General features: G+C 37.3%; 1 protein-coding gene across 1 annotated transcript in view; it reads left to right on the forward strand.

The window, feature by feature from the left end:
• Positions 1-23787, forward strand: part of CNGB3 (cyclic nucleotide gated channel subunit beta 3) — a gene marked incomplete at both ends in the record, with an annotated part of 169663 nt that overhangs the window by 86077 nt on the left and 59799 nt on the right. Inside the window, 5 exons of the mRNA XM_080938559.1 lie at positions 675-725; positions 4211-4297; positions 8698-8762; positions 9407-9529; positions 19078-19219. Of these exons, the coding sequence (XP_080794685.1) occupies positions 675-725; positions 4211-4297; positions 8698-8762; positions 9407-9529; positions 19078-19219 (468 nt within the window). The remainder of the gene's footprint in view (positions 1-674; positions 726-4210; positions 4298-8697; positions 8763-9406; positions 9530-19077; positions 19220-23787) is intronic.

Consider the following 23787-nt stretch of genomic DNA (forward strand, 5'->3'; position numbering starts at 1 on the left):
CAATCATATAGCATATATCATCATATATGTATCATATCAAAATACCTTGAGTTCCATAACACAAATGTTGAGTACTGAAGGGCTCCTGTGTGAAGTTTTACTGTTAATTTTATCGATATGAAAGATGTAGGAAGACAGATTATAACCAAATTCTTGTAGGTTACAGCCAACTATGAGGAGAGGAAGTGCAGTAAAGCAGTATGGCTGACTCTCTCCTGCAACAAAAAGGAAGCAAAACAACTGCCATGTTTTCGTGTGTGTGTGTGTGTGTGTGTGTGTGTGTGTGTGTGTGTGTGTACACTTGTGGTTTGGTTTGGTTTTTTTTTGTCTATTTGTATTTTTACGTTTTGTTTTTTGTTTCCTGCTGGGAGGGGGAAGGACATGCAATCAGTTGTGTACAGAGGCAGGGGGGGTCTAGAAGGAACTTGGGAAAGGAAAGAATTTGATCAAAATATGCTATATAAAACATTTTAGTGAGAAGAGCGCATAAATAACTGAATTAATGAGAAGGATGAACGCACTGTGGACATCGTGTTTTTAAATACAAAAGGCTGGAGCTTCACTATAGGTTGAGGTTGAAGAAAAGCTGGCAGAGAAAAATAACTAAGACTATTAAAAAGTAAGGAGTAATAAATAAAATCTCTGAACCTACTCAAAATACAAATGTATTACAGGTAGATCCAAATGAGCTGAAGAGGCACTACAGAAGTTCTACAAAGTTTCAGGTAGGTGACTCACAAGTAGGCCCAGAATGGTTTAAGAACCAATCTCACCTTAAGTCTCATTGCTACAAATATGTTGCCTTCCTGTAAAAAAAAAAATCACACAGACCTGACGGTGTTTTATTCAGCAGCAGCAAGTATCCTCATACTACATACATTTCCCTGATCTGCAAGCGTGGAATTAAATATGTACAAGACAAAGTCAGGGAATTCTAGGTTCAATTGCAGTTGGAGAGAATGGTACGCACCTTTTACTGTCTACAGAACTCTAGTTTCCAATTCTTGCGCTGTGGTGATATAAAGTCTGCAAAATTATTTCTATTCTTTCCTGTACTTCATATAAGCAAGTAAACAAACTGAAAGAAGGAGTTACTTAGACAATACAGCATCTTTCTTTTCTAAGAGAAAACATGATCTTATTTCATATAGTTTTCTCTTATTCTGTCTTCATACTGAAAAATAGGCAGATAGGAGATCACCTAAGGTTGCTTAAAGCCATTTCATAAATCCAGCCTCCTGCCATGAACAGCAATTTAGTTCCTCAAAGTTTATCTGTAAATGTACTGCCAGCACAGTCAGGCCAATCAAATATTGTTAACCTCCCTCCCTCCCTCCCTCCCTCCCTCCCTCCCTCCCTCTCTCTCTCTCTCTCTCTCTCTCTCTCTCTCTCTCTCTCTCTCTCACACACACACACACAAATATAGGCCCCAAAATCCCATTCAGTTTCTTTTTATTTTAGACCAACTTGTTTTTTACAATTTGACATTTATAACAGATCCATAATGCTTCAATAAATTGTACAAACATGTTGGATATTCTTTGTATAACCAGAGCTCTGAATATTTTTATGAAATTTGGAGATATGTAAAATTCGTTTTTACTTATAAATATGAAAGTGTATGTTTGTTTATTAATGTTCATTCCTTTTGCATTCCCTTAGCATAGTCTGCCTGTCTTATAGCATAAGGTAGTATAGTTAAATTTTATTACATTTATTTCTGTATGTTTACTATATGCATGCACATGCACCACCAAGATACATGTGTAGAGGTTAGAGGACAACCTAGAGGATTCAGAACTCTCCTTCTACCCTATGGGTCCCAAGTATCAGTCTGATCCTCGGATTTCGTGACGAGGACGTTTACCTACTGAGTCATCTCACAGCTTGACAGTATATTTATTTTTGTCCTTGATTATTATATCATTAGATTAATACTTATTAGTAGAAATGATCTTACTGTTTCGATACTAAAATGTTTTGCAAAGTCCTAGGTTCAGAGTTAACCCACACTTAATTCAATTTCCTACAATTCAGTGAGAAATAAATTATCTCTGTCTACACAAATCCACACAGGGAAGTTAAGATTATAAACGACTAAGGATTGCATAGAAAAAACTCAAGTGGTGAGTGGAGCAAACAAGGAGAAGACAAATGAATCTATCTTTAGCATTCAAGTTGCGAACCATGGGGTCTAGAGTAGTAGTAGACAAGTCATGTTTCTGATTTCTTGTTTAAGATATTATTTTAATAAATGTCAATACATGTCTCAACTTATCATAAGGATCAGTATGTACAGAGTAAAGGGGTGATGATATGTGTAATTTCTAATACAATACATTTAGAGAGTCATTTGCTTATGAAAACTAATCTGGTTAAGTAAGTGATATTTCTGTTCAATAATTGTTGCTTTTGAAATTGTTACTCACTTCCCACAACCTCCTACCTCATATGTGTGGTTTTACAATGGGTTCCTGTAACATGTAGTTTTTCTCTACACAACTTTGCATTCCCAGGACATGAACACACGCACCCACCAGGAGCTATCTCAGATCCACAGATAAAATACATATGCACACATACATACATACACACACACACACACACACACACACACATACACACACATACATATTAGCTTATTTTTAATATGCTCTTTAGCTCAGTGGCTGAACACATCTAATGAGCATCCTGATCAAAGCATCAGAACAACATCTCTACATATTCTTTACTGCTCTTTATTATCTCAAGACAGTTTACTTTTTCAATGTATTGCTTAAAAGGCTATGTAAAATTTAATGAAAACAATTATTTTATAAAAAAAACATAATAGCTTATTATTGCAGTCAAGGAAGTCTATACAGGATAAAAGAGACATATCAGTAGTTAGGAGCACTTGCTTTTCTTGCAGAGGACCCAAGTTCAGTTTCCAGGACCCATGTCAGACAGCTCACAAGCCCCTATAACTCCAGATTCAGGGTATACAATGCCCTCTGGTATACATACATATGCATTCACACACATACACATGCATGCACGAGCAAGAGAGGAGCAAATATATATGTACAAAATATACAAAAGTAGACAAGATCATGTTGGTTCCTAGGGAATGCCACTTGATTACCAAGGTATGAGAATAATGTAAATGCACAGAAAGTTTTAAAACGAATATTCTTGTCATGTCATGGTGCTTTTCAGTACTTTTGTTTCATCTGAGTTGCTGATCTATTGTAAACAGAATTTATTTCTTCTTTTATACTGTGTAGTCTCTAATAAAAACTTCCATAGCTGGTAGTCAGTAGCAAAACAACACATAGGAGACAGTGGTAGAAATCACCAAGGAACCTAGAGGACCCAGAACTATAAAATCCATGCTGAGCACTGAAGGAATAACTGGACCATAAAGCAATGTCATGGTGATGAATTTACCAGAGTTTCAAGTGAAATCAAAACTAGATTTGATGTGGACTCTAGGACCTCATGTTTCAAGACTATTGAAATATGTTTTAGCATTGCCCTCTGAGTCATCACTGGACTACACAGAGCAAAGGTGATGAGTAAGGAGAGCTCAGACACATGAAAGTACAGGAGAGATGTATAGCATAGACTAGTTTGCTAGTTAGGTACTAGTTCCGAAACTAGTTTTTACAGTACTGGTGTAAACCTGTTTTCATGATATTTATGTCTTTACATGGCATTGTGTAAGTAAAGGCAATTTTGGATTAAATAGTAAATAATTATAGCTTGACAACTTTCACATAATGTTGTAGTTTGAATGGGAAATGTCTCCTATAGACCCACACTTGGTCCCTAGATGGTATGAGAAGGTTGTAGAGCCTTTAAAAGGTAAAACCTTGCTAGAGAAATGATCTCACTGGAGGCAAATTTGAGGTTTTTTAGCCCTTGGGCAGCTACATCCTATTCTAGACATCCTGAGTTGGAATGCAGTGTGACCAGACAGACATCTTTCTGCTTCTCCGCCTTTCCTTCCCTGCCTAGACCATGTCCCCTCCACTGTGATAAACTGTATCTCCCCAGATCCGTGAGATAAAATGAACTCTTTCATCCTTAGGCTACCTAGCAGGATATTTTAGCACAGCAACAGAAAGGTAGCTCTATATATTGCACATATATTGGTATGCATGGGTCTAAATCCAAGCATAGAAAGGCAGGCAAACTCCACATAAATGTGAATGTGGTCTTTCTACAGATGGATGTGGCATCTCTACTGCCATTTGAAGTTCTCTATCTCTTCTTTGGAGTTAATCCAATACTCAGAACAAATCGGATTTTAAAGGTAAAGAAATTATACTCAGCTGGGTTCTCTCTCTCTCTCTCTCTCTCTCTCTCTCTCTCTCTCTCTCTCTCTCTCTCTTTCGGTTTATTTATTTTATGTATGTGAGTACACTGTAGCTGTCCTCAGACACACCAGAAGAGGGCATCAGATCCCATTACAGATGATTGTTAATCACCACCATGTGGTTGCTGGGAATTGAACTCAGGACCTCTGGAAGAGCAGTTAGTGCTCTTAACCTCTCCAGCCCGGGTTTTCCTTCTCTTAATGGAAATCTTGAAGCAAGTTTAGATATCCTAAAATTAACAGTGCCCAACTTATTCTAAGCAGTTCTCCATTGTTACACCTTCTTCAGCACCGTTTTTTTAATGAACAATACCATTGACTCCACAGATGGAAATGATAATTAACTATGTTACAAGCAAGTATTTCTATCACCCTAAATGGAAGGTTTTTGTACTTCTAAAGATGAGTACAATTATAAATAAATAATTTATATTTTTTTTCTGTGCAACCTAATTTGTCAGAAATTTCCTGAATGTCTAAAATATCAGGTGATCAAAAGAAGCAACAAACAAGGAAATGACGAAAAAGAAATTAAATTTCCCAAGGCCCTGAGACACAGCTACATGCCACTTCACCTGGAAAACAGGAATTTCTTTGTGTAATAATATGGAAGGAAGTTCAAGATAAATTGTTAAGGAAATGGAGGAATGCTAGATAGGCAATACTTTACAGTACAATATGAATTTATATAAACCAGAAGGAAAAACTTACATTTTCTCAATTGAAGTAAACACGAAATACTACACATGTTTTTCCAAAAACTAATCAAAGCAGTTTTCTAAGATAAGAAAGTTCAGGATGAATAGAAGGACAAAAATTTTGAAGTGATGCTATTTAAAACTGATTTTGAAATGTAGATTGCCTATTCAAAACATCCGAAGACACACATATTACCTATAGACTAGGATTTCTTAGGTAACTTATACAAGTCAGAGGCAAACCTGAATGAAAGTTTACACACATCTCTAAGAATGGCAGTAGTTAAGCACACTGTCTGCTCTTGCAGGATCCAGTTTCAATTCCAGGCATCCACATGTCAGCTAACCCAGTCTGTAACCCTATTTCCTAGGGACCTGGCACCCTCTCCTGTCAGCTGTCTGCATCATATGGGGAGCAAAGATACATGCAAGCAAAACACCTATACACACATAGCTTTTTAAAAATATGGTTAATTTATTCATATACATTTCAAATGCTGTCCTCCCTCCCAGTCTCCCCTCTGCAAGCTCCATCCCATCCCTCCTCCCAGCTACCTACTCAGGTTTCTTGAAAGGATACTAATGATACATGTACTTCAAGAACAGCATTCTTAAAAGGAACTCAAAATATGTTCTAAATTTTAACTGTATGTCTTTTGCATCCTGGGGAAACAAGTTGATTATATTTCCAGCATAACCTAGCAGCCGTGATGGATTTCACAATGGCAGCCATTGCTATGGCTAACTTTGCTTCACACTTTGCTGAAACTTTACTTCCTTTACCTATTTTATTCCTGCTAACAGTTTCATGTTATCACCGGGGAAGATGTGAAACAGCATGGTGGGAAAGCCTGCCCACCATCACAGATGATGCTGATATTACTTGTCTCACTGCAAATTATTTGCTATATTATTGGCAGATATAGATCAGGCACAAAGATCGTTCTTTTTGTGTTTATGATTTTTCTAAGTTTAAAGAATGCAAGCTGGTACAAAAATCAGTCTGGAGGTTCCTCAGAAAATTGGACATAGTACTACCTGAGGACCCAGCTATACCACTCCTGGGCATATACCCTAAAGATGTTCCAACCTATAACAAGGACACATGATCCACTATGTCCATAGCAGCCTTATTTATAATAGCCAGAAGCTGGAAAGAACCCAGATGTCCTTCAGCAGAGTAATAGATATAGAAAAGGCGGTACATTTACACAATGGAGTACTACTCAGCTATTAGAAACAATACTTCATGAAATTCCTAGGCAAATGGACGAAACTAGAAAATATCATCCTGAGTAAGGTAACCTAATCACAAAAAAAAAAAGAAAAGAAAAGAAAAAATACCTGCTGGGTATGTACTCACTAATAAGTGGATATTTTGGATATTAGCCTAAAAGCTCGGATTACCCAAGACACAATCAATAGACCACATGAAGCTCAATAAAAGGGATGACCAAAGTGTGGATGTTTCAGTCCTTCTTAGAAAGGGGAACAAAAATATTCACAGGAGGAAATATGGAGACAGAGTTTGGAGCAGACACTGAAGGAAAGGCAATCTAGAGACTGCCCCATCTGTAAATCCAGTTTATATACAGACACCAACCCAGGCAATATTTTGTATGGCAAGAACTGCATGCTGACAGGAGCCTGATATAGCTGTGTCCTGAGAGGCTCTGCCAGAGCCTGACAAATACAGAGACAACTACTGAACTGAGAACAGGGTCCCCAATGGGGGATTTAGAGAAAAGACTGAAGGAGCTGAAGGGGTTTGCAACTTCATAAGAACAACAACATCAACCAACCAGAGCTCCCACTATCCAAAGAGTACACATGGACAGACCCATGACTCCATATGAATGTGTAGCACCATGTAGCATATGAAGCAGAGGATGGCCTCGTTGGGCATCAATGGGAGAAGAAGCCCTTGGTTCTGCCAAGGCTCAATGCTCTAGTGAAGGAGAATGTCGGGCAGGCAGACAGGAGATGGTGGGTGGGGGAGCACCCTCATAGAAGCAGGGGGAGGGAGGAGGGGATAGGGGGTTTATGGGAGTGGAAACCAGAAAAGATAACATTTGAAATGTAAGTAAAATATATCCAATTAAAGAAGAGAGAACCCTGACCACCCTGTATTCCCTTGGGCCCAACAAAACTCTAGAGGATCCTGGTGTGGCTTTGGAATATGAGTGTAAATTGAGGCGGAACACCATACCCCATCTCTGATTCCATGTTTGAGAGCTGTCTAGAGCCAGCATTCTAATATAGAATGTTATGTAAGTCAACACTGAATTTTTTTCTAGCTGAGTACTCCCATCGTTCAGTTATTTATAGAGGTGTTATTTGGATCGACAATTCTCTAGGGTAAATATTATCATATACCTGTCTCCAAATTATAAATGGAAAAAATGCTATGAAAACAAAATTTCTCTATGAACACATTAGTTTTAAAACATTGTCTGTTCAGCAAACTTCTAGTAAAAACCCAATCAACAACTTATCAAAAACTGTACTTAACACAATCTGAGTTTGTGAAGGATATTTTCAGGAATTCTAAGGGAACTCACATTTGTGTACATTTCTACCTTAAGAGGAAACATTACTGTTTCATATTTAATATGAATGCATTACATATAATAGTAGTCTATTACATATATTATTTTTAATCCAAAGGCTCAGCAGTCACATACAAATTGGGTGATGTTTTGGAGGGTTGCTGTCTGTCAGATCTTCCCTTCCTAAGCACAGTCAGCATGTCAATGCATACCTTCACGCACTCTTTACATTATATCCTTTTTAGGTATCATTTAAGGAGCCAAGGTATGAAGTAGAAGATTTTTTCCAGAACCACATCAACAACAGTGCTGGCATTTTGCTTTGAGATTTATGGTGATTTCCATTCTCCTATTCTGTGCCCTGAGTCCTATGAAAATGCAGGAATGGGGAGAAGATGGGATAGGAGGACCCCAAAGAAGGGAGAGCTGAGACAAAACTAGAAATGAAAGGGAACATACTGTGTTTGTCACTCTGGGCCTGAGTTACCTCACTCAATATTTTCTCCGTTTCCAAATGTCATGATGCCATTTTTCCTTAGTCCTGAGTAAACGCCCTTTGTCTGTATCCGTATATTTAAGAACACTGGCGGAAACAGCAACTCTGTTCTGATCAGATCACAAGAAGCCACTGAACTTTCAGATATCGCAGAGCACAAGCCTTTACTAATGTTTAGTGGACTCTACATTTTGAAAAGATATATAGACGCACTGCCTTTTCCTTAAAAACAAAGCTACTGTTAACAACAACATATTTTTCTTCTTTTATTTATGTTTTAGAAGTATGATGTTAATCATTGTAAAGAAGAATTTTACTATATGCACTAGAAAGAAACCCATGATTGATTTTCAACCTGCATCACAAATAAGACTGTAATGAAAGGATAAAAATAAAACAAAACAAATAGCTCTATAGGCTTGGCACCATGTTAAAATGCTATTTAAAGAAAATGTCATTAAATGTGGCATGGGATTTCTTTTTTAAAAGAGTGAACAAATTCATTTCTAATAAAATAAAATCTATGCTGTGTAGTTTTACCTAACTAAGCATGCAGTAGAGTTTTTTTATTTCTTTTGCTCATTTCTTATACAGTACACTTCATTCTTCGAGTTTAACCATCACCTGGAGTCTGTAATGGACAAAGCGTATGTCTACAGGTGAGTTTCATGAGTAAACTTGGAGGAAGCAGAGCAGGTGGTGGCAGAAACCAGTCTGCTCAGAACTACGGAGCATTTTCTATTTTGCTTTATAAAACGAGTGCATATTCTAAAGCAAGCTGGGCTGTTTCAAGTACACTTAGATTAAAGCAAGGACAAGAACCTATTACAGTTTAAACAGTAAGAGTGCTCTCTTGCTAGTGGGCTCTCCTCCTCTCACGACACTTTATGCCTAGCCTAGATTTCACTCTTTCGCCATCCTGAAATTCCTGAGCAGAGACTTTCAATCACAGTTCATCACAGCATGAGGTCCTGTGAGCCTTTCCAATATCCAGGTAAATCAGTGTGGCGGATTTTATGGGACTCGAAATGAAGAAGTGACCCTTGAGGCATGCCTTTCCCAGAGCTGACTCACACCATCTGTGCAGAGAAATGAAGACTTTCTTTACACTCCGTCAAGCCCATTCAAGACTCGGCAGGCAGGCAACATGTGGTGTCACCTTCGCTTATACAGCACAAATGGAAGTTGACACTGAGCACACCTAAAGCGAGAGGGCTCATTGGAAGCATAGAGGAAAAGAAAATGTTGAAATCAGCCGCGTTCCAGAAACAACACCTTGCTTTCCATTTATTCTCTCTGACAGAGTCATCCGCACAACTGGGTACTTGCTCTTTCTTCTGCACATTAACGCCTGCGTCTATTTCTGGGCTTCAGACTATGAAGGAATTGGCTCAACTAAATGGGTCTATAACGGGGAAGGAAACAAGTGAGTTCTAATTTCGAAAGAGACTTTTATATATTCGTCTAAATTTTCAGTTTTAGTATAGGAATTTTCATAAGCCACCATTTCCCCCACACTGGTATAAGTTAGTTGGACGTGATGAGTTTTATTGTGATATTCGTTCATGAGGGTATACAATGTATTTTAGCTATATTGACACCTCTCAATACCTTTGCTCACCCTCTTCCCATTCCCATGGATGGCCTTCCTCTTCCCAACTAATTCCTCTTCTACTTTTACTGTGTGTGTGTGTGTGTGTGTGTGTGTAAGCATGTGTGTGTGTGAGTGTGTGCATGTGTATATATTAATTTGGGTTATTCACAGAAGCATAAATATAAATATGAATATCTTCCTGGTTATGGAAAAATAAGCCACCTACCAGTAGCTACATCACTAAAGATGACTGTCACTATTTAGCCATAGTAGTAAAACTTCTCTTGTGTGTAAGTATGCTTTTAAGTGGAAAAGTATAAGATAAAATAGAATACCTGATACAGAGAGGGTGTGTGTATGTGTGTCTGTGTGTTTATGCCTGTGTGTCTCTCTGTGTGTGTGTCTATGTATATTTGTGTGTATGTATATGAGTGTATGTGTGTGTGCCTGTATGTGTGTATATGCATTGTGTGTCAATATGTGTATGAGTGTGTTCATGTGTATGTGTATAAGCATGTGTGTGTCAGCGTGAATGTGTCAGTGTGTGCATGCATGGTGTGTATTTGTGTCTGTCTGTGTGTATGTTTGTGGGGGGTATGTGGGTGTGCATATGCATGTGTGTATGTGTGTGTCTATATGTGTGTGAAAGTGTGTGCATGTGTGGTGTGTATGGTGTGTGTATATGTGTATTTGTGTGCATGTATATATCTGCATATGTGTGTAAATATGTTCATGTGTGGTGTATGTGTAGATATGTGCTTGTGTGTTTCTGCATGTGTGTATGAGTATGTACATCTATGTGTGAATGTGTACATGTGTATATATGCATGTATGCATGTGTCTGTTTCTGTATGTATTATATATGTGTGTATGTGGGGGGTATCTAGGTACATGAATTTGTATGTGGGTGTGTGTGTATCTGCTTGTGTCTGTATGCATGTGTGGGTGTATAGGTATATGCCTGTATGTATGCATGATATATATGCTTGGCCCGGGGTGTGGCACTATTAGAAGGTATGTCCCTGTTGGAGTAGTTATGTCACTGGGTGTGGGCTTTAAGACGCTTATCCTAGCTGCCTATAAGTGAAAGTTATTCTGCTAGCAGCCTTCAGATGAAGATGTAAAACTCTCAACTCTGCTGTACCATGCCTGCCTGGACTCTGCTAGCTCCCACCTTGATAATAATAAATGAAACTTCTGACCTGAAGGTCAGCACCAATTAAATGTTGTCCTTTATAAGACTTGCATTTATTCTATTCATAGCAATAAAACCCTAACTAAGATAGTATGTTTGAGTGTGTGTATACATTTGTGTCTATGTATGTGTGTGTGTAGATATGTGAATTTGTGTCTGAATATGTACATATATGTACATGTGTGACTGTGTGTTGAAAATATATGTGGGGGTATCAGTGTATGTGAGTGTGTGCATGTGTGTATGTGTGTCATGTGTGATGGTATGTGTGGCTGTGTGCATATTTGTGTATCTGTGTAAGTATGCTTGTTGGGGTATATATGGGAAGGGTGTATTTGTTTGTGTATAGATGTGTAAGTCTGTGTATATGTCTATCTGTCTCTGTATATGCTTCCTAGATTGGTCTAAAAATATAATTCTTACTCTGAGTTATACTCAAAAAGTTTGGGGGTAACTTAATCACTACAATAATAATTGTTAGTAATGACTCATGTTAATTATTTAGAGGCAGGTGCACTAGAACAATTAGTTGATCACTGAAGTATCTTATAGATTTATGAGACAGCTACAACCACCAACTAGACAAAACAGAGAATAAGAAGATTCATAAAAATAATTTGATAATTAAGCAACAGGGCCTCATGAATAAAAGAGATTCCCTTAAAATTTTTATTGTAAAAATATATCAGGGTTCATTCATAACAAACAAGTTACTTGATAGCGAAATCTGTTCAGTAGATACAAAGGCCTCTATAACATAGACAGCACTCACCTCTTCCAGTGAAATGACATTAGACACATTAGAAGGCAATGTAGTTCTAGAAAAGGTAAGTCTTAAAATATTTTTAAAAGACAATACTTAGCCACCTTGGAATGGAGAGCAAAAAGAGTAAAAATATCTCAAAGATTATATACTACCCAAAGCAAGTCAATTGTGTGTAAAGAATTATAATTGTCATATTTTTAACCAGCACTGATTTTCTAAATATTTTTGATAGTACAATATAACGAAATCATTGCCCCCTTCCCTTTCCTTCATCCAAATAATCTTCTATCCTTCTCCTTTCTCTCTACCAAATCATGGCCTCGTTTAGACCTGCTTTTTTTTTTTAAATGTTAGAGTCAAAGGTCACTGATTGTGAAAAATAAACACACAAAGAGTAAACAAGGTCTTAGAAATCTTAAAACCAATCTTTTAAATGTATAAACAAAAAGAACTTAGAATGTGAGTTGATTTATGTTTTATATATATATACTTTAATATGCATAATTTTATGGAAAATTAAGACACCAACTATATTAAGTACATGAACAGCAGAATAGCTAATGGTGAAAGACAGGGATACAAGTGTCATGTTAAGATGAACAGTTTGTGTTAGGCTTCATTTCCCAGGAAAATATCAGAATGAGACAACTTATTAGGGAAAGAGGTTGTTTTGGCTCATCGCTTCAAAGGTTTCACTCCAGTGTAAGCAAGTTCCATTACAGTGGACCTGAGCTGAGACAGAACATCAGGAACAGCAACATCAGGAACAGCAGGAATTGTTTACAGCAGCAGATATCATATCATAGTTGGTACCCAGGAAGCAGAAAGAGTGAAAGCCTCTGAAGCTAGTGGACTTTCTCCTTAACCTTTCTCTATTCTGCCCAGGTTCCAGCTCATGAGATGGTGCCATGAATAGTCAGGAAAGATAGCCAGCTTCTTTACTTCTCTCTGGAAATGCCACCGCAAGGGGTGTAATTTGATTACTCTTCCAGATCCTTCACAGTTCTGTAATGTAGACAATAAAATTCTCTATTATAAGTTATAATATCAAATGTTAGAATATGTTGGAACTTCATTATTTGCATGGGAGTAAAATGATATAATGATTTTTTTGAGACAAGGTCTTCCTATATAGATCTGACTGGCCTGGAACTTAATATGCATACAAGGCTGTCTTTTAATTCCTTGAGATCTGCCTGTCCCTGCCTTCCCAATAAAAGATAAATTCCCAATGGGATTAAAAGTACATGCTACTATACCCAACGAATATCACCATTTTAAGAAAAGATCAGTAAAACTTGTTGGTTTTTTTTTATCCATTAATTATGAATTTACTTTGCAACTTAAATTTTGCACACTTTTTTATTGAGGAGAAATTAAAATATATATCCAAGTAGTAAAAGTACCTAAGAATTTTCAGAGAAACTCGATTCACAAAAATCAGAAACCTTATAAAGCCAAAGAATGTATAGATGTTTTTGAAAGCTGAACCATATACATCTGATAAAGACCACTTTGCAATTTGAATAAATAAATTACATGCATACAAATAACTATCAATAGACTACACAAAGCTTACATACTTTGTAATGCCATTTGCATCAAATTGTGGAGTAAATTACTTTATTTACAACAACATAAAGTGGAGTAAAAACGAAGATGTCCAACAGAGGCATACTGAAAACTACATTGTGCAAATGAAAGCATGTGAAACAGAATTTATTGAATAGAATGACATCTGGGTTCATGGATTGGATGAATGATTATTGCTCAAATGTGACCAACTTAGGACAAACTGTCAAAATCCCAGTTGAATCTTTCCCTACCTTACATCACCCACAAAAGTCAGATAATTGAATTGAATACTCAAATGTGAGACTCCAAGCTATGGGACTATTAGAAGAAAGCAGAGGATAGCTCTGTGACCTATCTCAGACAATAATATGTTTAATATGACCCCCTAAACACAAAAGCAAAGGACAGTTCATGGGTTTCCATCACACTAGAACATTCTACACCACAAACAAACATGAGTTTCTATCACACTAAAAAACTCTTATAATAGAAACAAAATAATCAACAAATCAAAATAGGAGAGAATATTTACAAGTCATATACATGATAATGGGTTAATGAGAAATTCTTGAAATTTAGTAACAAAAGCTTTTAATGAACAAACCGTTAAATAACACTTCTTGAATACAGAGAAATAGCTAATAAAAACATAAAGAGTGCTCAGCATCATTAATCATCAGGAAACATATCAAAACTATAACATGGTATCAGGTTGCCACTGCTAGAATTGCAGTGATCAAAAATAGGGAAACAGGAATTTTGAGAGACACAGGAAAGGATGGAGTAAAATGAGTTTCTCTATATGGTCAGGGACTTGGAAATCAGTATACAAAACAGAACATTGGTGTCTCACATTTTAAAAATGTCTTTTTAAATATGAATATTCTAATGAGTAAGATGGTAACCTCAATATAGTTTTGATTTGCACTTTCCTGATGATCAATGATATTGAGGGTTCTTTATACTTTCTGTTTAAATTATTTATTCAATTTTTATTGTTAAAATATTGTTTCTTGAGTTTCTTATATGTTTACAGAAGTAGAATTTCCAGTTTCATATTTCCCTCATGTTTAAGATTAAATTCTCTTTTTGTTTTAACTGGGAACTCTGTGTTGTCATGCATTAAGAATTTATAGAGCCTATGTATTAAGTCAGCCAGATGGAATCTCCTTGAAAAGGTTTATCTGCCTAGAATGTAGATTATTAGAGACAGACACCCATGACTAATTAAGCTAATCCTAGAAAATCAATATGATGCCATCTAATTAAATTACAAATCTTACCTTTGGTTGAGCATGTCTTGGTGTGTAAGACATGTCTGAGAAAAGATTCCAAAAATAAACCACAAAGCATCAGGGCAGAAATTTTTCCAATTAACATAGCATGCTATTTAATATTTTAAAAGTTCAAGGCTAACCCTTGAGACTTGGAAAATCAATACCAACATTTCGGATTTAGCCGTCAATTTTAACATTTATAAATAAGGTGAAAGTAGGTAATACTGTGTTTGCTCAAAAGTCATGTATAATAGAACTTACCACATAGGGAATATAATTAGCCTCTTTCCACTCTGGAGATATTAAACTGTAGAGGTTTCCTTATGTTAAAGAAACCCACAGGTTGAAAACTTGTAACCAAAATAAATTAAGTGATGAGATTCTTAAAATTTGGACTTGAAAAGTTGAAATGCACCCGTAAATTTACTTCTGTGCTTTGTTTCTTTGCATTCAAGTCTGCCATTATAAGCCAAAGACTTCCAGACTCTTGGTGATAGATTTGCTCTCTTGGCATGTGATTCCAAACTCTCCTAAAAAAGTTAGTGGGCTCTTTGGTACTAGTTTTTTTGTGACAGTTAGTCCTCTATCTACCAGGTTAAAAATATTGTGAGCCCTGCTTAGTTGATTGTAGACACACACAGACTGGAATGACGGTCAGAGAGCCTGAACTCAACAGATTTGATCAGTCGTCTACACATATGTTACAGTTGGGTAGTTTGGTGTTCCTGTGGGACTCTGAGCTCCTAACAAAGGAGAGGGTGTCTCTGACTCTTTTGCCTGCTTTGAGACTCCTTTCTCCTTACTGAGTTACCTCTCTAGCCTCGATATGAGGTTAGTCCTTGATCTCATTGAACTTGACATGCCATGTTCAATGGAGATCCCTGTTCTTTTAGAAGGAAAAAGGAGGGCATAGAGGCTGGGAAAAGTGGAGGGAAGGGAAACTGCTGTTGGAATATAGGAGAGGAAAATTTAAAAATCTCACTTCCTTTAAAGCATATTGAATTTGAAAGTTGCTTATAGGTTTTATTTTATTGAGTAATTCTGACACCAGCATGTTGCATTCTTTCTAAAATTCCATTTCTTGGTATTTGAAAATGATTATCCTTGTTCAAAGGCTAATACAGTTGTAAAGTTCTAGTACACTCCTGCTCTGTGTGACACACTAGAACAAGAAATAAAACCTGTTCTTTAATTTACTATTAATTGTTATTAGGAGGCACACTTGCACACACATGGAGGTCAGCACACAACTTTATGAAGTTACTTCTCTCCTTCCACCTTGACATGAAATCCAAGACTTGAACTCAAATTGTCAGACCTGTGAAACAAGGACTTTTCTTACTGATCAAACCCCATCTCCCAGAATGCTTTAATTTAATATTTTAATTGTCCTATAAAGAAGCATCTTTCTTTGTGGGATTTTTGAACATAATTTATTTTGGTTGATTTTACATCCACCCTCCTCTTTCTCATTTTTCTCCCCCTCCTCCTCACTGAACTGTTAGGTCCTCAATATTTCCACTTTATTATCTCATGGGTCTTTTTTTTTTTTTTTTTTTTTTTTTTTTATCTTTCTCAGGGCTCTCCTTAAAGACACTTTTCCATTCCATTGATTCCTTCCTAGCATTCTTGTATTTACCATCATTTACACTGTCTAGATCTGCACATGAGAGAGAATATAAAGTATTTCTCTTTTTGACCTTGAGTTACCTCTTTACTTAATTTGATGTTTTTCGGTTTGACTCGTTTTGTTTAAATTCATAACTAATTTTTCTTTATGGTTAAATAAAATTTTAACTCTATGCTATATATTTTCCTTATCCATTCATCAACTAGTAGAAATCCAAGCTTTTCTCATTTCCTCTCTGTTGCATATAGTGCAGCAGTGAGTATAGATGTGTATGTCAGTCTCTGTAAGAGGATACAAAATCCTTTGGGAATATACCCAGGAATAGCACAACTGAGTTATTTAGTACTTCTATTTTAAAAGTAAAGACTTAACTAAGGCAGAATTCTGTAGAAAGTACTAGTCTACCATAAAGAAATACCAAAGAGAAAAAAAACTAATTGAGACCAAATAAGTCCATTGCCTATCTAAAAATATTTGGATTTTTACAATTCAATTTTATTACTTCCTTAAGAATTTTATACAATGTACTGTGGTCGTTACTCATCTGTCACCCGTCCCTCTAACTCCTCACATATCTTCCTGACCTCCCTACCACCCCAAACGTGATGTCTTAAGAAGAAATTCAGACTCCAGTTTGTGTTATCTGTATATTCCTGGGTGTGAGACCATCCACTGAACCATGGTGTCTAACAAGATGCATACCCTTAAGCAACTGTGACTGTCTTTCCCCCAGTAGCCGTCCCATTGGCCACAGATCTTGAGTCAGAAGTGGGTTTCTCCAATGCTCTCTCACTCTCTGCTGAAGTGTCAACTGGTTTGGTCTTGTGCAAGTGTTGTGAGGGCATCCACAGCTGCTGAAAGCACAACAGCTCAGCCATCCAGTCCTGTCCAAAGTCACTGTTTTGCTCTACTCCCCAACCCCGGAGTTTTACAATCCTTTCCTGCTTCCATATGCATGAAGTTTTTAAAGGATATAATAGGCATGCCTGACCTGGGCTGTGTTATCAGAGTTCTAGATGAATTATCTTTCCATCCGAAAATGCTTTCCGTACCTAGAAAAGTGCCCTTATTTCTTTTCACATTTGCAAACTCAGTAATATAATATAGAATGGAGATTCCCCCGCCCACTGATGATTTCTGTTCTCTCCCTCCTTGTTCTCCCTACACCTGATCCCCATGCACCCACCATTGCCCTCCTCTCCCAGCCAGTACCTTCCCTTCATCTACCTCCAATATCTACTTTAGTTTCCCTTCTCATAAAGATTCTAGCATCCTCCCTTGAGATCTTCTTATTACTTGCCTTCTTTGGCTCTGTGTACTGTAGCATGATTACCCTGTATTTTATAGCTAACAGTCATTTATAGGTGAGTACATACATATTGTACTTTTGGGTCTAGTTATCTCACTCAGGATATTTCCTACTTCCACCCATTTGCCTGAAAAATTCATTATTTCTTGTTTTTAATAGTAGTAGTGTTGAAGTGATACCCAGGACCCCATCCCCCTTTTCAGAGGAAAAGTGGGGATGGGTAATGGAGGCAAGAGTTATGTGAGGTGGGGACTGAAAAAATGGGGGGCTGATATTGGGATATAAAGTGGATAAAAAGTTATTGAAAAATATTTAGAAAAGATAGTGAACATATTTATGTACTCTATTTTTCATTTCTGGAAACAATTGAATCTAAATTAGAGTTATCAACATTCTCCACATATTGCTGGTTTGGTAACTAAAATTTTTGTTACATTTATTTGTTTTAGAGGGGATGGAGGTAACCCAGTGTGCACGTGGGGTTCTCCATTTCCTATGTGGACTCTCAGTTATTAAACTCAGGTTATCAGGCTTGTTGGCAAGTATCTACCTGTTGAGCCATCTCATCAGCCCAGGTTTAGCAATTTAAAGATAGCCTCAAATTCTTTGCTCTCCCTCTAATTGAGAGATGGAGCCTAATATCCCTTCTAATTAATTCAGACTAGGGATTTGCTTGACAAATAGAACAAGGCAAGAGATTATCTTATTATGGTAATTATATTATGGGGTTTCAGGATTAGAAGATCCTGTTAAGCTACATGTTGGGTGATCATCAATCTAGAGGAAGCAGTTTCTATTAAGAAGTCCATGAACTTATATATTATGGTTTGATTTTTATGTTCTTATGGTGTGTGTTGAGAGGGGGTCTTTGTGTGTTTATATTTCTGAATCTTTTTCTTTGCTTTTGTTTTATGTTGTGTTTTTTTTTCCTCTGTCTCTTTCCTTTGTTTTCTTCTGGTTTGTTTGTTTGGTCTGTTCATTTCTAAAAATGACAGAGAGAAAAGGTATGGAGTTGGGTGGGTGAGGATGTGGGGAAGATCTCTAAGGAGACAAAGAAAAGTATATAGGGAAAAAAAAACTTATTTTGCAATTGACAAAAAAAGGTCCATGTACCTTGAGACAGGCAGAGTATGAGGAAACCCAGTCTAGTCTCATTGGGAAGATAACTAGGGAGGCTTTCAACTGGGAACTACTACCAACCAGACCAGGCTTAGACGTGCAAGGGAAGAAAATACCTTGGGCATTCCAAAAGAGATTATACGGAGGAAAACATGCATACCAAGCCAAGAGTAAGATTCAAAGGACAAAGCAGATGGCCTCAAACACATCTTCCCAGATGTCTCCAAACATCCAAATTGCTCCAAGTTGCTCATTCACTGTGGAACATAGAGAGTGCACGTGTGCTAAGTTTTGTACACATCTTTCATCCTAGAAATAGAAGCCTGATAAAAGAGTCCACCAATTTTTGTAAATAGCCAGTAAATACCCTCCTCGTGTTGGTTTAGTCATTTCCTAGGGTTTGTTAGGAAGTTTGCAGTAGCACACATGTTGTCTGCCAGTTCCTGCCTACATGAACTATATCTTTGAGCAAATGGTGTATACGAGAAAATCTATGCATCTTTTTACAGGTACCTGCGATGTTTTTATTGGGCAGTTCGAACATTAATTACTATTGGGGGCCTTCCAGAGCCACAGACTTCATTTGAAATTATTTTTCAACTCTTGAATTTCTTTTCTGGAGTTTTTGTGTTCTCCAGCTTGATTGGTCAGGTAAGCTGACAGTGAATCCCAAAGTATGTTCATTTGTAAAATGTTAACAAATACTTATAAATTTTATGGAGGAAATATTTAAATCTGTGGTTCTTTTAATTCTTTCTCATCCATGGTTTACTACCTTTCACTATTGAACAGTGTGGAATAGAGTGTACTTGGATCAACATTGCAACATTGACTTTTGGTGATGTAACAGTCTTCCTATTTAATCTAAGCTAGCCTCAAACTTCTTGTCCTCTTTCCTCTCACTGAGAAATGGATTCAAATTCTTAGTGCCTGAATTACATATAAGTGCTGCCTTACCCAGATGGTTTTCCTTTTTGGGTATTAAATCTTCTAGAAAGCCTGCCAACCAATTTCCATTAAGTTTATAGTAAAAACATTATAGTTCATAATATATAATGGAGCCTATCATTTGAGCCAGGTGTTTCGAGGAGTATGTATTCTTGTATAATGCGTTGCAAGGTGCACAATGCAAAGTGAGCCTGTGATATCAGAACCAAGGCTGTGGTGAAGTTGTACATGAAGCCTGGGGAAGCTCTACAAGAGACACTTCAGACTCATTACATGTTTCATTTAATTAACTTTAGGTTATTAGCATATTAAACAAAAAATGTTTATTGTCTCGATTTTGCAGCCCCCACATTCACTTATGCAAGTCCATATAAGGCTATAATGCATGATTTAATAACCCAAACGATATCACAAAATCAATAAGCACACTAGAAAAGCTACTGATTCCTAAGACATTCACTGCAATATGGATAAATTTCATTATGTAACAATAAGAATGATATCATGATATTACCATGATATTTGATACCGCTCAAAAGTTGTCAGCACTCAAATAGTGCATCTGTTAATAGTAAGTGTTTGTTAAGTCCGGAAGCCATCTGCTGTTCAGAAAAGGGAAGCCTCTCGGGTTATATGGAACAGATGCATGTGAGACATTTTCAAGCATTAGGTACCCAGTTACCATCAACAGGCAATTCCGTTGGTCATAATCAGTGTTGAAAATATGTCAGTGGCAAAGCATGTAGTGTGTATGAGATCCAAACAGCAGGGATGAGACAAAGGGCTTTTGGAAATAAGAAACAAATTCAAGAATAAAATATTTTAACAATTCTGAATGTTAAACTTGAGGCTTGCTAGGAAAGCAATGGGAAGCCATCCTAGGAAGAGCATTAAACAAGGAGATTCAATGTTAATTAACCAAGTAGGTCTAGCATCTTCAAATATGTGTTTTTTAAAGATGTATTTATTTATTTTATTTATGTGAATACATTCTAGCTGCCTTTAGACACACCAGAAGAGGGCATCAGATCCCATTACAGATGGTTGTGAGCCACCATGTGGTTGCTGGGAATTGAACTCAGGACCTCTGGAAGAGCAGTCAGTGCTCTTAACTGCTGAGCCATCTCTCTAGTCCTAAATATGTGTTTTATTATTGCTTAGGTGTAGTGACTAGCAGATTAAGAACAATTGCTATTATAAAGTGGTCATGGGTCTTACCATGAAGATGTGGATATTGAACAAAATAATGAATTACTAGTGGCAGGGGCACATCAGCTGGTTAAGCATCAAAGTTAGCTTATTTGGGCAATTTCAATAATCTCTGAGATGTGGATGTATTGATCCAGTACCTAGTTACTATCCTATAGAACTGGTAGACAGGGAGACAATACAATGGCTATATAAAGAGTAGGAATTCTGTATCAGTTAACTTGAATTGTGAAAGCACTCTCAGGAGAGTATCTCAGAGACTGCATGACTATCACTCCTTGGCTACAACCCGGAGGAGCAAGCAAGCCTCCAAATACAAACACATAACAATACAGACAATAGGGGCGTGCCAGCTTCAGCTTAGACCTGTTTCTAGACTAGAAAGTGAAGTTGGAAAGACAACTCTACTAAGAAAACATTTAGGTATTGAAAAACAAGTTTCAAGAAGCTAATCATTGTAGATGTAAGCTATCACATCAATGGATGGGGAAATTTACTAACAGCTGAAACATAAAGCTAGTTGGAAAGGTTTTTTTCAATTTAAATTTAAAAGCAGTGAAAAAGCAAAAGAATACATTATATCATAACATATCATAAATTCACATGGGGCACATTTACTGTTTTCCCATTTTTACAGATAAAGAGACTCATGTTTAAAGAGATTAAGAGGTTGGGCAGGATAGGGCAGCACACATCTCTAATCCCAGAATATGGAAAGAGACAAGATCTCTATGAGTTTGAGGCCACCCTGGTCTACATAGTCAGTTTCAGGACACTCAGAGAGACAAAGTGACACTCTGGCTCAAAAAGAGACAAGATGAAGGGTCATTGCAATTCATACTTTAAATTCATACTGTCTTAAAATAGAACTATAAATGATTGAATAGACAGTTAAAGGAAAATCCAATACATACTGAGTACTTCATGTGTGCAAAGCAATTTTCAAAAGACTAGAAGATGATGTCTCTCTTTTGTTATCTGAGCTCCTGGGAAGCAGAAGCAAGAGGAAGGGGAAACAACCAAATCCAGCCTAGTCTATACAGCAAACTCAAGCTCAGCCTGGACTGCATTGTGAGAACCTATCTCAAAATCAGAAAATGATGTTGACCCAGCCCGAGAGCAATGCTTGACAACCAAAGCTGTGTCACCTGAGAAAGTCTAAACTTGGACTCTAGTTTAGACCTACTAAAACCACAGCATACATATTAAAAAATCTTTCAGTGACTTTTCCTTTTAATTATTAATTAATTAATTTACATCCCACATACTGCTCTCCTCCATCCCCCTTCCTCCTTTCTTCCAGTAAGGTAACCCTCTCTCTGGGTATCACCCCTACCATGGTGCATCAAGTCTCTGCAGGATTAGGCTCATCCTCTCCCACTAAAGCTAGACAAGGCATTCCTGTTATACTGGGGCCTTGGACCAGTCCATGTATGTATGCTCTTTAATTGGTGGTTCAGTCTCTGGGAGCTCCCAGGAGTTTAAGTTAGTTGACCCTGATTGTCATCCTGTGGGGTTGCCATCCCTTCAGAGCCTCCAATCCTTCCCCTAACTCTTCCATAGGGGCTCATGACCTCCATCCAATAATTGTCTGTGGATACCTGCATCTGTCTCAGTCGGCTTCTGGGTAGAGCGTCTCAGGGGACAGCAGCTATGGTTTTAGGCTCCAGTCTACACATACAACATAGCATCACGAATAGTGTCAGGAATTGGTGCCTGCCAATAGGATAGGACTCAAGTTGGACTAGTTACTGGTCAGCATTCCTTCAGACTCTGCTCCAACTTTATCCCTTCGATTCTTTTTGAACAGGACCAATCCTCTTCTTTCCCACCCTGAATTGCTGTATGTTTCTATTCATTCTCCTGATGCTCTGGCCCTCTCTCTTGTCTTTCCCCATACCTGATTCTGCCTACCTATTCCCCTTGAACCTCCCTCCAAGGTTCCTCCCTCCCTCTGCTTCCTATGACTATTTTGTTCCCCCTTCTAAGTGAGATTCAAGCATCCTCGCTTGGGACTTGTTTCTTGTTTAACTGTTTGGGGCATGTAGGATATATCGTGGGTATTCTGTACTTTTTGATGAATATCCATTTATCATTGAATACATACCATGCATGTCCTTTTGGGTCTGGGTTACCTCACTCAGGACGATATTTTCTAATTCCATCCATTTGCCTGCAAAATCAAAATGTCCTTATTTTTAATAGCCGAATCGTATTCCATTGTGTAAATTAACCATGTTTTCTGTCTACATTCTTTGGTTGAGGGACATCTGGGTTGCTTCATTTCCAGCTTTTATGAAGAAAGCGGCCATGAACATAGTGGGGCATGTGTCCTTGTGGTATGGTGGGTATATTTTTGGGTATATGCCTAGGAGTTGTACAGCTGAGTCCTCAGGTAGAACTATTTCCAATTTTCTGCGGAACGACCAGACTGTTTTCCAGAGTGGCTGTGCAAGTTTACAGTTCCAACAGCAATGGATTAGTGTTCTCCTTGCTCCACATTCTCTCCAGCATGGTGCTCTCCATTGAGTTTTTTATCTTAGACATTTTAGTTGGATAAGGTAGAATCTCAGAGTCATTTTAATTTATGCTTCCCTGATGACTAGGAGTGTTGAATATTTTTTTAAGTGTTTATCAGCTATTAGAGATTCCTCTGTTGAAAATTCTCTGTTTAGATCTGTATCCTATTTTTAAACTGGTTATTTGGTTTCTTGATGTCTAATTTCTTGAATTCTTTCTATATTTTAAATATTAGCCCTCTTTCAGATGTAGGGTTAGTGACAATCTGTAAGCTGCCATTTTGTCCTATTGAGGGTGTCCTTAGCCTTACAGAAGCTTTACAGTTCCGTGAGGTTCCATTTATTAATCGTTAATGTTAAAGCTTGAGCCCTTGGTGTTCTGTTCAGGAAACTTTCTCCTGTGCCAAAGTGTTAAAGGCTGTTTTTCACTTTCTCTTCTATTAGATTCAATGTATTCAGTTTTATGTTTGGGGTCTTTGATCCACTTGGACTAGAGTTTTGTGCAGGGTGATAAATATAGATCTATTTGCATTTTTCTACATG

This window comes from Micromys minutus, assembly GCF_963924665.1.
Source record: "Micromys minutus genome assembly, chromosome: 26".
NCBI classification, from domain to species: Eukaryota; Metazoa; Chordata; class Mammalia; order Rodentia; family Muridae; genus Micromys; species Micromys minutus.